General features: G+C 37.9%; 1 protein-coding gene across 31 annotated transcripts in view; it reads left to right on the top strand.

The window, feature by feature from the left end:
• Positions 1 to 16,496, top strand: part of drn (doctor no) — a 169,035-nt gene that overhangs the window by 117,819 nt on the left and 34,720 nt on the right. For 16 of the 31 annotated variants that reach the window (XM_067091522.1, XM_067091520.1, XM_067091523.1 and 13 more), the window contains one exon: positions 15,714 to 15,769. The exons of the other annotated variants lie outside the window; for them this stretch is intronic. Coding sequence is in view for 3 of the 16 variants with exons in the window: in XM_067091550.1 (XP_066947651.1) it covers positions 15,714 to 15,769 (56 nt within the window). In the remaining 13 variants the exon portion in view is untranslated. The remainder of the gene's footprint in view (positions 1 to 15,713; positions 15,770 to 16,496) is intronic. 31 annotated transcript variants of the gene reach the window in all.

Genomic DNA, 16,496 nt, shown 5'->3' with positions numbered 1-16,496 from the left:
AGGACGGCGGAGTGCAAAAGTTGTGAGTAGGTAGGTATACAGTTGGAGCTGGTGATGTGACTGATAAATGCAGCTCTTGTGTACCATTGAAAATATCATGTATTTATTGGTTTTGTGAATACCAGATGCTGGTAATTCAGTCGCATCTAGTATAGGCCGTAAAGGCTTCTATCAGTCATATATATGCTGTAGTAATTCACATCACTGAACAGTTAATGTTATATGTAGTATACTGTATATGGATCCAGGTATCTTTAGTATTTGGTTTGCTATCAGTTGATTTTGGCCGTTATTATTGCTAATTAATGGTCATTTTAGATTGTTCATTCGCGAGAATTACGTTTGGTCAGCTTTTGTAGAGCTTGGGAGGAAATCTCTGCCAACCACGTGTCCTGGCCGTGCGTCTCCCCGCACAACCCTCCGAAAATACGTATAAAAGCTCAGAAATGGCGAGGTTCAGTCAGTGCTGAGTGAGAGAGAATTCTGGTGTGTGTGTGTGTTTGTGTGAGAGAGAGAGAGAGAGAGAGAGAGAGAGAGACTGGAAGACGTTTTGTCGTGAGCATGGTTCCCAGTCCTTCAGGCATTGCTAGAATTCACGAAAGCAAGTATCAGGCTGCTTATCTTTCGTGATGTGAAATTCCCTGACATTGAAGCACAGGCCTTTCCTGTGCAGTATATAGTTATGTGTGTGTGTTTTATATATGTATATATATATATATATATATATATATATATATATATATATATATATATATATATATATATATATATATATATATATATATATATATATTGTCATAAACTGGACCTCGGCTGGGTGAGAAATTGAAACAAAATTATAATTGATGCTGCCAGAAAACCAAGAAAGTCCAGTTTATGAGAAAAGGGAGAAGTTATTTGAAAACTTACCTTAGAATTTCCTGGATTAACAATTGAATGGGGAAGGTCGCCATATGGGAATTTAGAATTCTTTTACAAATTTATAGGGGTTTATTTACAGAACTTAGCAAATCAACAATGAGACACGACACAACATAATCACTAAGGGGCAGATTCAGAATAGGACACAGAGAACAATAATGCAATGATTTGGCAACCAGCAAGTGGATTAAAATGGGGCCAATCTGCAATACAATCAGTTCAATGATAATAATAACATTCAGTCTTGCCCTGATTACATGAAATAGTCTCAGGTAATGCAAATGATGGAACTATAGGATGGGAGAGTAATTCATATGAACATTTGGGCCACAACCGAATTCGTTACTGACTGCGACCAGGAATTATCAGGATTTTGGTGGCAGACGAGATACTGAAGCATGGATAGCGATCGTTCCACGTGTGCATCCCAGAAAGAGACGTTCTCAGTTATGAATGACGGTATACACTGAAGGAGATGGAATTCCCCTATGAAATATCACCCAATACACGTTCTTAAATACAAAACATAATGTAGCCTAGAAGATGATTACAATGACATCACGTAGATGCAATCTGAGAATTGGAGCAGCGTCGGGTTTAACAATGAACACGTGATTGCACTCACACAAAGATAAAATTAACACTGATACAGCTTAACTTAAATAGCCCTTAAATTGCACTGGTGGAGGGGTAATTGATGGTTATCACGGGGTCTTTACTTGAATTCAAAGTACGTAAATGGCAAGGCATGGGATACAGGCAGGATTCTAACAAAGGGAGGATTGCTTTGTGGAGGAAGAGGTTAAAAGTTTAAAGAAATGGAATTGTAAGGAGTTTAAGTAAAAGGGGAGAGGGCTGGTCTTGACTACTTGCAAACGTACGAGCCTTTTATGACTGTTATTGGCGCCTACAATCATTCCAGATGTCCTTTGAAGTCAGTCCAACCAGCGCAGCGCGTCCGCCGCAGATGAAATCAGAAGAGCATCTCTCTGCTTTTCAAAAGCCTGGTGTCTTCAAGCGTCTGGCGTCAGGCCAACCGTACCAGCAAGGAGGGCATAGGAAAAGCACACTTATCATTATATGCCTACAGATTAAAATCTGACCTGTTCCCTAGGGCTAAATGCCCTTTTTGGCCTTCCCAATCCCTACATGGTCTCCCCATCGCGTGATGGGGGGGAAGGGGTTTTGTATTGTTTACTGGATTGGGCAATGTTAGGGCGGGGTAAGGAGGTACGGAGGCCTAACTAACGGCTGTTGACTGGTTCAAGTAAGCGCGGTTTTTTTTTGCAACGCCCGACTCGAGAGGCAGAGGAATAACATTAATTTAGAATTAAATGACGGAATCAGATATACAGGAAGGGAGGGATGTTTATTCTTGACAATATATATATATATATATATATATATATATATATATATATAAATATATATATATATATATATATATATATATATATATATATAAATCCACGAAGGAAAGGGAAAGACTGGAGTGCTGCGAGGAGCCTTTTGACTCTTTTCGTCCTTTACTTAGCTAAGCAAAGGACGAAAGAGTCGAAAGGCCTCACTGCAGCACTCCAGTCTTTCCCTTTCCTTCATGGATTTTATCTTTATTTATATATTCATCACGTTCCACACTTCTGTGATAAAGTTATACATTATATATACATTATATATACATTATATATATATATATATTATATATATATATATATATGTGTGTGTATATATATGTGTATATATATATATATATATATATATATATATATATATATATATATATATATATATATATATATATATATGTATGTATGTATGTATGTCTGTCTGTCTGTCTGTCTGTCTAACTGTTGTCTGTCTGTCTGTCTGTCTGTCTGTCTGTCTGTCTGTCTGTCTGTCTGTCTGTCTGTCTGTCTGTATAACTTTATGGAAAAAAGTATGGAACGTGTTGAATATATAAATAAAGATAAAATCCACGAAGGAAAGGGAAAGACTGGAGTGCTGCAGAGGCCTTTCGACTCTCGTCTTTTGCTTAGCTAAGTAAAGGACGAAAGAGTCGAAAGGCCTCGCAGCACTCCAGTCTTTCTCTTTCCCTCGTGGATTTTATATATATATATATATATATATATGTGTGTGTGTGTGTGTGTGTGTGTGTGTGTGTGTGTGTGTGTTGTTGTCAAGAATAAACATCCATATATATATATAATTATAGATAAAAAAATACACATTTCTTATTTTTATTTCTATATTTTATATATATATATATATATATATATATATATATATATATATATATATATATATATATATATAGAGAGAGAGAGAGAGAGAGAGAGATTAATCTGTTGTTGTCAGATGCTGTGAGATAATACTGGATATGCGATTAGGTCAGGTTTCGCTCTTATGAACAGACAATTCAAGGTTTATTTAGCTAATTTTTGTATGATGGAAGTTAAATATTTTTATGTATCCTTTGAAATTTTGAGTTTATTCATACTTTCATAGTTTACTGAGTCTGATAGTACCTAATGCTTAAGTTATAGTATATAACTATCTTGTCATCCGACCCCTAATATTCTTCGTAAAACTACTCTCAATGAAATGTCTTAGGAAAAAATTAATATTAGTTCAGTGATTGATGTCCTTCTAGCAATACAAATGATGCGCGTGATCTTCATTTCTTTAGCATTTTGTCTATGTGACTGATAAATCTTGTTGAGCCGCACATTTTTTATTTGCCTTTCTTAGCCGTTGACTGAATTCCTACGCAGTTCAACCTGTACTGGATACCACTTTCTCAATATTTCAAAGATACAGCCTCAATCCTTTCAATATCTGATTATTTATTTTCCCCGTTATGCAAACTATGTCCTCATTACCTCTATTTTATGTAGATGCATTCCGTTAATGTGTGTGTGTGATCTTCTGTTGGATTGGTAATTAAAACAACAGCATCTGCATATTCGAGCTCTCGTCGAATTCCGATCGTCACTCCATTCTTATACTACTACAATCACTGATCACTCTTTCAGTAATCTATCAGAAGGGCAAAGAGCAAAGGTAAAATAACTTACCGTTGTGTCACCCCCACCGTTTTCTGCAAATTCACGTGACAATACCCGATCATCAGTGTATTTGCTTGTACTTGGTTCATGGATAATTCCAGTCAGCCTACATATTTCACGGGACGCTGTCAAAGGTCTCCTAATCAGTTGAAGCGATCAGAGAGGGATTTTATCATTTCTTTACACTGCTGCGCAGTAGATCTCAACAAATGATGATGCGTACATCAGTTTCATCCTCCAGCTTACTAAGGATAAGCTTTGTTTTCATTACAACCGAATTAGGCCTCGGTAGTTACCATATTTAGTCCTGCCGCCCTTCTTGGGTACCTTATCTATGACATCCTCAGTTCTCGAGCGTTTTTCTCATTCCATATTCAGCAAAATATGGATTCGGCAAAAATCGTCTCGTATGATCCCATCCTATCATCATATCATATATGGTGTTTTGCATCTCCAGAGATCTCAGTATTGATCGCGCTTCCAAAACTGAATTCATAATAATAATAATTATATAATAATAATAATAATAATAATAATAATAATATATAATAATAATAAGCACATTCAGGTGTTCGTCAGTTGCATCAGTCTCTTATAGATCTTTAACTAAACTATTTAGACTTGAGTACTTACCCCATTCCATTGTCCGTTCGTCGTCATCTTGAAGTTTGTCTACTTGCACCTTTTGCTTGTGTCTGTATATTGTATCCCAGGTCTCATCCAATACCAAAGTTTCCAGTCATGTTGCCCCATATCCCAGTACTTTTTTTCCACCAGACTAATATACATTCTTGACGTTAAACCTGTACTCATTCATTGTCTGACCCTCCTCAGAAGAGGTGTCTGGAACTGCAAATCTATTTCTACGTCAGCGAAAGCCTCTTGGTATTCATCTTCAAGAAGCTTTAGTGTATCAAAATAGGGTACTATAGTCAGTAACAACTATGTGATCATTGCCGACATCTGCGCTTTTTTATTTCGTAGCACATCTGTGTTCTTTTTCTTTCTCGGTAATAAGCTGTGACCTATTTGGTTTCTTGTGACTACCATTTGGAGATGTACAAGTCTATTTATGGATCCTTTTGTTGTAAGAGATTACTTCCATATACCAAATTGTATGCAACACAAAAAATTATTTAATAAACTGCATTTTTTTTCTTTACCTTTTTACACTCTCCCATGCCTTCCTTATCCATTATATCCACAGTACTTCTTGTTTCTGCCAACTTTTTCAATAATTAATATCAACGACAACAGTTCTCATATCTTCTCTGATATTTCCTTGTATAGCATACTGTACTCAGTTCTCCATCAAATTCACCTTTTATTTCTTAGTGCTCATTCATTGTTGCAAACTCAAATTACACTTTTGATTTCAAACTTGCCAGTAGTAGTCTCTGCTAACTGCTCTCCAGTCAGTCGGCACCTTCTCTGCATTGGACGTTAAGTTCAAGCCATCTCCCCTCTACCAGTACCACGTGCTCCACAATTCCACCTGTTTTGCCTGAATAAATACCCACATTACCTGCCTCCCAATTTCCTTGCAACATATGATTCACAAACAGCTAAAGCGCCCAGTCCATATGTAGTGCAACTGAGAGGTTTTCTCCCAGTTCCACATTGAGATCCTTGTACTTCATCTCTTCATTTTCTAGATCTCTTCATCTTGGCGTCCAATCATCTCTTCGCTGGCTTAGGCGCTGAATGGCCAAAAGTACCCCAGTGCTTGACTTACCCAAAATTTCATAAAAATCATCGAAATAAAATCCATTCCTTATCTCTTGAATTAATTTTCATCAGTTCAGTCTTTCCCGTTAACGTAGCCGAGTTCTTACGTTCCAGTTTCCTATTTTAGCACCCCCGTTTGGCAGGGATCGGGAGCCTTATCTAAATTGTGCCTATTTATGTGCGTGGTAGAATCAATAGAATATCCATTGACTAAATACAGTAAAGGATAGCCAGTTTATTGTGTTGCGTCATTCTTAGCTGACGAAGGCCATTGATCTCTGCTAGTGCATTTTGGTTTTTAACCAAGGTCATCCGCCAGGCGTCCAGGGTTGAAGCAAGGAGACAAAGCACCAAATGCCTTAATCCTGTACATTATCTCGGTGTCAGTGATATCAGGGACCGATGGTGAAGCAAAGCTGTCATTTTCTGTTGCGGTTTTATTTTTTACCTGAAGAAGTGTCAACCTTCAGGGCAACAGGTACTCGTACCCTGAGCTCGGGGCCTGAATCCAGGCACTGCCAGTTGGACCTGGTACTCACTAAAGGTCAGGGACGCCACTCCCTGAGGGTAAACGCACACCATAATGACGCGTCCATATTTATTCAAAGAATAACACACAAACACATTTTGTATATATTAAAATGATGCCGCTTCCTAGAACAATTGGTGGCGCCGGAGGAAAAAGTCAAGTCAACGGACACGGCCACATTTATGCTGAGTTTAAATGCCAAATCGTGGAGATTCCTCAGTGCAGAAAAGTTCAACAGCATTATCTGCCTTTTTACCGCATGCACATTACTCCGCATATCTCATCCTTTCAGTTCTTAGGCTACATATCCTGGAAGAACTTCCACACTTCACTTCCATAATGAAGAACTGGCTGAATGATTCAAATAGCTTATACATTTCCACTTTGGTTTCCTTAGGCAAGCTGCCAGTATTTTGCACAATCCCCTGCTGCTTCTCTCGCTTTTGCATACCACATCCTTATACGTTATTAAACCGACCACCTTGAAGTATGACGCATTCAGAGTATTGGCAATTCTTTATTTTTATTATTTATTTCCGGGAGTTAGGCGACTGGATGCTTTGCATGGATGTTTCCCTCCCCTTCTTCACCCTCCCCCGGAAATGGAGGGTATTGTCGTAAAGACCTGTTCAAGGACACCTCACTAGCCATGTAACGGGATTGCCTGAACCAGTATGCAAAGTAGGCTAAAGTATCTGGATTATTCTCTCTCTCTCTCTCTCTCTCTCTCTCTCTCTCTCTCTCTCTCACACACACACACACACACACACACAGCATGATCTGATTTATTGTTTTTGGAAATCCTTTCTTTAAAGAGAGAAAAAGGAGACATTGAGGGAACTGTAATTCAGCAAGTGAAACTATTCACACCGAAGGCACTAATATGAGGAAAATGCAACGACACCGGCGTTTATTACACATCCTTTCGTAAATAGTGAGCTTCGGTAATAAAGGGCATTGAAGTTCCCTGTTCTTTAATAGAACGTGTACATATTTTGACCAGAATCTTTTTATCAGCCTATTCTAACCTCCTTGAGTCATAAAGATATGATAAGAAATCGAGCGGCCTCGGGCACTTCTGGTTGATCAGGTTCTAAAAACCGATAAACCAAAGAAAGAATTTGAGTTGGGATTCTCGTGGCACGTGTTCAAGTGTAATGTGTTGGCTTGCTTTCATGCTTGTATGCTTTAATGCATTCGTTTGTGTGTATTCTAATTAGTATGTATGATTTACGCTGCATTCACAGCCTATGCACGACTCTGTCCAGTCGTGTTTTTGTTTGTGTGTAAATGGCTGTGCATTCTTTTAATGATATATTTTTCGGGTAGCCTAAAGTAACTACACTGGACACTCATATTTGCATCTTCTCAGACTCATTTAGTTTGGCTTGGAACTTGTCAGGTTTGCATCTACTCTCTCGCACTGCTCGGAACACTTTCATGTTTGCATCTTCTCCCACATTAGGCTGTATCTGGAACACTCGTGTTTGCCTTTACTCCCAAACTATGCTTAGAGTACTTGTATAGTTGGATCTACTCCAAAACAGGATACTCGGAACACTTAAATATTTGCATCTTCTCCCACACAATATACTTGGAACACTTTAATATTTGCATCTTCTCCCACACAATATACTTGGACCACGACAGTTGCATCTACTCCCACACCCTATAGTTGGAATATGTTGATAAATGCATCTACTCCCATATATTGATAAATGCATCTACTCCCACCTTATATACTTGGAACACGTTGACAGTTGAATCTACTCCCACACAATATACTTGGAACACTAATATTTGCATCTTCTCCCACACAATATACTTGGAACACTTTAATATTTGCATATTCTCCCAGACAATACACTTGGAACACGTTGACGATTGCATCTCCTCCCACACAATATACTTGGAACACTTTAATATTTGCATCTTCTCCCAGACAATATGCTTGGAACACGTTGGAGGTTGCATCTACTCCCACACAGTATACTTGGAACACTTTAATATTTACATCTTCTCCCAGACAGTATACTGGGAACACGTTGACAATTGCATCTACTCCCACACAATATATTTGGAACACTTTAATAATTGCATCTTATCCCAGACAATATATTTGGAACACATTGACAATTGTATCTACTCCCACACAGTATACATGGAACACCTTAATAATTGCATCTTCTCCCAGAGAATATACTTGTAAGACGTTGACAGTTGCATCTAGTCCCACACAATACACTTGCAACACTTTAATAATTGCATCTTCTCACAGAGAATATACTTGGAAGACGTTGACAATTGCTTCTACTCCCACACAATACACTTGGGACACTTTAATAATTGCATCTTCTCCCACACAATATACTTGGAACACTTTAATATTTGCATTTTCTCCCGAGACAGTATACTTGGAATATGTTGACAGTTGCATCTACTCTCACACAATATACTTTGAATACTTTGACAATTGCATCTACTCTCACACAATATACTTTCAATACTTTGGCAATTGCATCTACTCCTGCACAGTATATCTGGAACACTTTAATAATTGCATCATCTCCCAGACAATATACTTGGGACACATTAACAGTTGCATCAAGTCCCACACAATATATGGGTTCCATCTACTCCCACACAATATACTTGAAAGTCTTTAATAATTGCATCTTCCCCCAGATAGTACACTTGGAACACATTGACAATTGCATCTACTCCCACACAATATACTTGAAAGTCTTTAATAATTGCATCTTCCCCCAGACAGTACACTTGGAACACATTGACAATTGCATCTACTCCCACACACTATATTTGAAACACGTTGACAATTGCATCTACTCCCGCACAATATATTTGGAACAATTTAATATTTGCATCTTCTCCCAGACATTATAGTTGGAACACTTTAATATTTATATCTTCTCCCAGACTGTACACTTGGTGCACATTGACAATTGCATGTACTTCCACACAATACACTTGGAACACATTAATATTTGCATCTTTTCCCAGACAATATGCTTGGAACACTAATAATTGCATCTTCTCCCAGGCAATATATTGGGAACATGTTGACAGTTGCATCTTCTCCCAGGCAATATATTGGGAACATGTTGACAATTGTATCTACTGCCACACAATATACTTGGAAGACTAGTAATTCCATCTTCCCCCAGACAGTACACTTGGAACACGTTGACAATTGCATCTACTCCCACACATTATAATTAGAACACATTGACAATTGCATCTGCTCCCACACAATATACTTGGAACACTTTAATATTTGCATCTTCTTCCAGACAGTATGTTTGGAACACGTTGACAACTGCATCTACTCCCACACAATATACTTGGAACACTTTAATAATTGCATCTTCTCCCAGAAAATATACTTGGGACACATTAACAGTTGCTTCAACTCCAACACAATATACTTGTTCCATCTACTCCCACACAATATACTTGGAACACTTTAGTAATTGCATCTTCTCCCACACTTGGAAGACTTTAATAATTGCATCTTCTCCCACACAATATACTTGGAACACTTTAATATTTGCATATTCTCCCAGACAATACACTTGGAACACGTTGACGATTGCATCTCCTCCCACACAATATACTTGGAACACTTTAATATTTGCATCTTCTCCCAGACAATATGCTTGGAAACACGTTGGAGGTTGCATCTACTCCCACACAGTATACTTGGAACACTTTAATATTTACATCTTCTCCCAGACAGTATACTGGGAACACGTTGACAATTGCATCTACTCCCACACAATATATTTGGAACACTTTAATAATTGCATCTTATCCCAGACAATATATTTGGAACACATTGACAATTGTATCTACTCCCACACAGTATACATGGAACACCTTAATAATTGCATCTTCTCCCAGAGAATATACTTGTAAGACGTTGACAGTTGCATCTAGTCCCACACAATACACTTGCAACACTTTAATAATTGCATCTTCTCACAGAGAATATACTTGGAAGACGTTGACAATTGCTTCTACTCCCACACAATACACTTGGGACACTTTAATAATTGCATCTTCTCCCACACAATATACTTGGAACACTTTAATATTTGCATTTTCTCCGAGACAGTATACTTGGAATATGTTGACAGTTGCATCTACTCTCACACAATATACTTTGAATACTTTGACAATTGCATCTACTCCCACACATTATACTTGGAACACGTTGACAATTGCATCTACTCCCACACGATATAATTTGAACACTTTAATATTTGCATCTTCACCCAGACAATATACTTGGAACACGTTGGAGGTTGCATCTACTCTCACACAGTATACTTGGAACACTTTAATATTTACATCTTCTCCCAGACAGTATAATGGGAACACGTTGACAATTGCATCTACTCCCACACAATATATTTGGAACACTTTAATAATTGCATCTTATCCCAGACAATATATTTGGAACACATTGACAATTGTATCTACTCCCACACAGTATACTTGGAACACTTTAATAAGTGCATCTACTCCCACACAATATACTTGGAACACTTTCATATTTACATATATGCCCACACAATATACTTGGAACATTTTAATATTTGTATCTTCTCCCCAGACAATATAAGAACACGTTGATAATTGCATCTACTCCCACACAGTATACTTGGAACACGCTAATATTTGCATCTTCTCCCTGACAGTATACTTGGAACACTTTAATATTTGCATATCCGCCTAGACAATACACTTTGAACACGTTGACAATTACATATACTCCCACACAATGTACTCGGAACACTTTAATATTTGCATCTACTCCCATGCAATATTTTTGGAACACTTTAAAATTGACATCTTCCAGGCAATATACTGGGAACATATTGACAATTGCATCTACTCCCACAAAATATACTTGGAATACGTTGACAATTGCATCTACTCTCACACAGTATACTAGGAACACTTTAATATTTGCATCTTCTCCCAGACAATACACTTGGAAAACATTTACAGTTGCATCTACTCCCACACAGTATACTTGGAACACCTTAATAATTGCATCTTCTCCCAGACAGTATACTTGGAACACGTTGACAATTGCATCTACTCCCACACAGTATACTTGGAACACTTTAATAATTGCATCTTCTCCCAGAGAATATACTTGTAAGACGTTGACAGTTGCATCTAGACCCACACAATACACTTGCAACACTATAATAATTGCATCTTCTCCCAGAGAATATACTTGGAAGACGTTGACAATTGCTTCTACTCCCACACAATACACTTGGGACACTTAAATATTTGCATTTTCTCCGAGACAGCATACTTGGAACATGTTGACAGTTGCATCTACTCTCACACAATATACTTTGAATACTTTGACAATTGCATCTACTCCTACACAGTATACCTGGAACACTTTAATAATTGCATCATCTCCCAGACAATATACTTGGGACACATTAATAGTTGCATCAAGTCCCACACAATATACGGGTTCCATCTACTCCCGCACAATATACTTGAAAGTCTTTAATAATTGCATCTTCCCCCAGACAGTACACTTGGAACACATTGACAATTGCATCTACTCCCACACAATATACTTGAAAGTCTTTAATAATTGCATCTTCCCCCAGACAGTACACTTGGAACACATTGACAATTGCATCTACTCCCACACAATGTACTTGAAAGTCTTTAATAATTGCATCTTCCCCCCAGACAGTACACTTGGAACACATTGACAATTGCATCTACTCCCACACAATATACTTGAAAGTCTTTAATAATTGCATCTTCCCCCAGACAGTACACTTGGAACACATTGACAATTGCATCTACTCCCACACAATGTACTTGAAAGTCTTTAATAATTGCATCTTCCCCTAGGCAGTACACTTGGAACACATTGACAATTGCATCTACTCCCACACACTATATTTGGAACACGTTGACAATTGCATCTACTCCCACACAATATATTTGGAACACTTTAATATTTGCATCTTCTCCCAGACATTATAGTTGGAACACTTTAATATTTGCATCTTCTCCCAGACCGTACACTTGGTACACATTGACAATTGCATCTACTTCCACACAATACACTTGGAACACATTAATATTTGCATCTTCTCCCAGGCAATATGCTTGGAACACTAATAATTGCATCTTCTCCCAGGCAATATATTGGAAACATGTTGACAATTGCATCTTCTCCCAGGCAATATATTGGGAACATGTTGACAATTGCATTTACTCACACACTATATACTTGGAAGACTTTAATAATTCCATCTTCCCCCAGACAGTACACTTGGAACACGTTGACAATTGCATCTACTCCCACACATTATACTTAGAACACGTTGACAATTGCATCTACTCCCACACAATATACTTGGAACACTTTAATAATTGCATCTTCTCCCAGGCAATATACTTGGGACACATTAACAGTTGCTTCAACTCCAACACAATATACTTGTTCCATCTACTCCCACACAATATACTTTGAACACTGTAGTAATTGCATCTTCTCCCACACTTGGAAGACTTTAATAATTGCATCTTCCCCCAGACAATACACTTGGAACTCGTTGATAATTGCATCTACTCCCACACATTATACTTGGAACACGTTGACAATTGCATCTACTCCCACACGATATAATTTGAACACTTTAATATTTGCATTTTCTCCCACACAATATACTAGGAACACTTTAATATTTGCATCTTCTCCCAGACAATACACTTCGAACATGTTGACAATTGCATATACTCCCACACAGTATACTTGAAAGTCTTTAATAATTGCATCTTCCCCCAGACAGTACACTTGGAACACATTGACAATTGCATCTACTCCCACACAATGTACTTGAAAGTCTTTAATAATTGCATCTTCCCCCAGGCAGTACACTTGGAACACATTGACAATTGCATCTACTCCCACACACTATATTTGGAACACGTTGACAATTGCATCTACTCCCACGCAATATATTTGGAACACTTTAATATTTGCATCTTCTCCCAGACATAGTTGGAACACTTTAATATTTGCATCTTCTCCCAGACCGTACACTTGGTACACATTGACAATTGCATCTACTTCCACACAATACACTTGGAACACATTAATATTTGCATCTTCTCCCAGACAATATGCTTGGAACACTAATAATTGCATCTTCTCCCAGGCAATATATTGGGAACATGTTGACAATTGCATCTACTCCCAGGCAATATACTTGGAAGACTTTACAATAATTCCATCTTCCCCAGACAGTACACTTGGAACACGTTGACAATTGCATCTACTCCCACACATTATACTTAGAACACGTTGACAATTGCATCTACTCCCACACAATATACTTGGAACACTCTAATAATTGCATCTTCTCCCAGACAATATACTTGGGACACATTAACAGTTGCTTCAACTCCAACACAATATACTTGTTCCATCTACTCCCACACAATATACTTGGAACACTGTAGTAATTGCATCTTCTCCCACACTTGGAAGACTTTATTAATTGCATCTTCCCCCAGACAATACACTTGGAACACGTTGATAATTGCATCTACTCCCACACATTATACTTGGAACACGTTGACAATTGCATCTACTCCCACACGATATAATTTGAATACTTTAATGTTTGCATCTTCTCCCACACAATATACTAGGAACACTTTAATATTTGCATCTTCTCCCAGACAATACACTTCGAACACGTTGACAATTGTATCTACTCCCACACAATATACTTGAAAGTCTTTAATAATTGCATCTTCCCCCAGACAGTACACTTGGAACACATTGACAATTGCATCTACTCCCACACAATGTACTTGGAAGTCTTTAATAATTGCATCTTCCCCCAGACAGTACACTTGGAACACATTGACAATTGCATCTACTCCCACACACTATATTTGGAACACATTGACAATTGCATCTACTCCCGCACAATATATTTGGAACACTTTAATATTTGCATCTTCTCCCAGACATTATAGTTGGAACACTTTATTGTTTGCATCTTCTCCCAGACCGTACACTTGGTACACATTGACGATTGCATCTACTTCCACACATTACACTTGGAACACATTAATATTTGCATTTTCTCCCAGACAATATGCTTGGAACACTAATAATTGCATCTTCTCCCAGGCAATATATTGGGAACATGTTGACAATTGCATCTACTCACACACAATATACTTGGAAGACTTTAATAATTCCATCTTCCCCCAGACAGTACACTTGGAACATGTTGACAATTGCATCTACTCCCACACATTATACTTAGAACACGTTGACAATTGCATCTACTCCCACACAATATACTTGGAACACTTTAATAATTGCATCTTCTCCCAGACAATATACTTGGGACACATTAACAGTTGCTTCAACTCCAACACAATATACTTGTTCCATTTACTCCCACACAATATACTTGGAACACTAGTAATTGCATCTTCTCCCACACTTGGAAGACTTTAATAATTGCATCTTCCCCCAGACAATACACTTGGAACACGTTGATAATTGCATCTACTCCCACACATTATACTTAGAACACGTTGACAATTGCATCTACTCCCACACGATATAATTTGAACACTTTAATATTTGCATCTTCTCCCACACAATATACTAGGAACACTTTAATAATTGTATCTTCTCCCAGACAATACACCTCGAACACGTTGACAATTGCATCTACTCCCACAGTATACTTGGAACACTTTAATATTTGCATCTACTCCCAGATGTTGACAGTTGCATGTACTCCCACACAATATCCTTGGAACACGTTGACACTTGCATCTACTCCCACACAGTATACTCCGAACACTTTAATATTTGCATCTATTCCCACACAATGTTTGGATTCAACTTGTGAACTTTTTTTCGTTTTATAATACTGTCGTGTCCTCGCGGTCAGTGTTCGTGGATGGAAGTTATACTGCTCATATCATTGAATTTTGGAACATGATGTCAGAAAGGCCGGTTCTAAAGAAAATATATTGTAAAGAAATTAGTTGTAAAAGGCACAACACGCAGATGTTTGTATCGTGAGTGTGAGATGTACAGTTTATAAATTCTGTCAGCGTTTCGCGTTGTTTAGCTGTACCGAGATATTTGTTCTAGTTTTTCTTACGTGACGTTTCTGGTATTTTGCTTGTCAGTTTTTCGTTCCTGGTGCTGCTTATCTTTGCATTGTTACACACGTTCTCTAAGATTTTGAGTCATTAAATTTAGTAATAATCTTATGATAATTTTCTTTTAACGTGCTGTGTACAACCACTTAGAATTCATCATGTGCAATTTTTTCGTTTTTCATCTGATTACTTTATTTGCACACTTCGGTCAGTGGTTTTCCTCTTCTGATTTTCTTCGATTTCTATTTCAGGTAAATTCATCTCAGGGTTGCCGGTTTCTTGAAAGGATACAGTGCGATGCTATCAGGTAAAGAAATGTTGAAAGTATCATTAGATAGTGTTCGTGTATAATGCCGGTGTGGTGGCTCAGATTTTTGTATTTTGGTCAGGGTGTGGGTTTCCATAGCTTGTTCATTGGTATTTATGCACTTAACACTAACTCTGCATGCCATCTTCCATTTTTCATCATCATTATGGTGGATAGACAGCAATTTAGTTATGGCCCCCCTGTTCCAGTTTATGATTAGAGGAGAGATTGAAATTGGAACGTAAGAGTCCTGAACGATAAGGAAAAATGGAACTTATAGCAAATGAATTTGAGCAATAGATACTTAACATCTTTGTTTCTGAATCACAGCCAGGAATGGGAAAGAGGTAATGGAACAAAAAATTTAATTTGATTCAGATGGCCGGTTGTTGTTGGAAATTGAATCACAAATGAAGTAATGGAAATTCCATATGTAGATGAGATATTGATTAAAGGGAGATGAAGACGTTTTGGAGACGCCCTTTACCCATCCTTGCGGTAGAATAGTAAGTGACGTGTCAGCTGGGATCCTGTGGCCACCAAGAGAGTTGGAAGACGCATACTTGCTTGGATGAGATTGATTGATTGATTAATTGTGGGTTATCTGGCGTCACAACTACCGGGGTCACCGGGAGGGAAGCTGGAGGTGAGTGGAGAATTTGGATTATAGCATCCAGGCTGAGGACTGGCGTGAAGTACGAACTCAAAGGCAAAAATTATGAGGTCA

The sequence above is a fragment of the Macrobrachium rosenbergii genome, chromosome 48 (genome assembly GCF_040412425.1).
Source record: "Macrobrachium rosenbergii isolate ZJJX-2024 chromosome 48, ASM4041242v1, whole genome shotgun sequence".
NCBI lineage: Eukaryota > Metazoa > Arthropoda > Malacostraca > Decapoda > Palaemonidae > Macrobrachium > Macrobrachium rosenbergii.
Note: the sequence above shows the minus strand (reverse complement) of the source record. Positions and strands in the feature narration are given on the sequence as shown.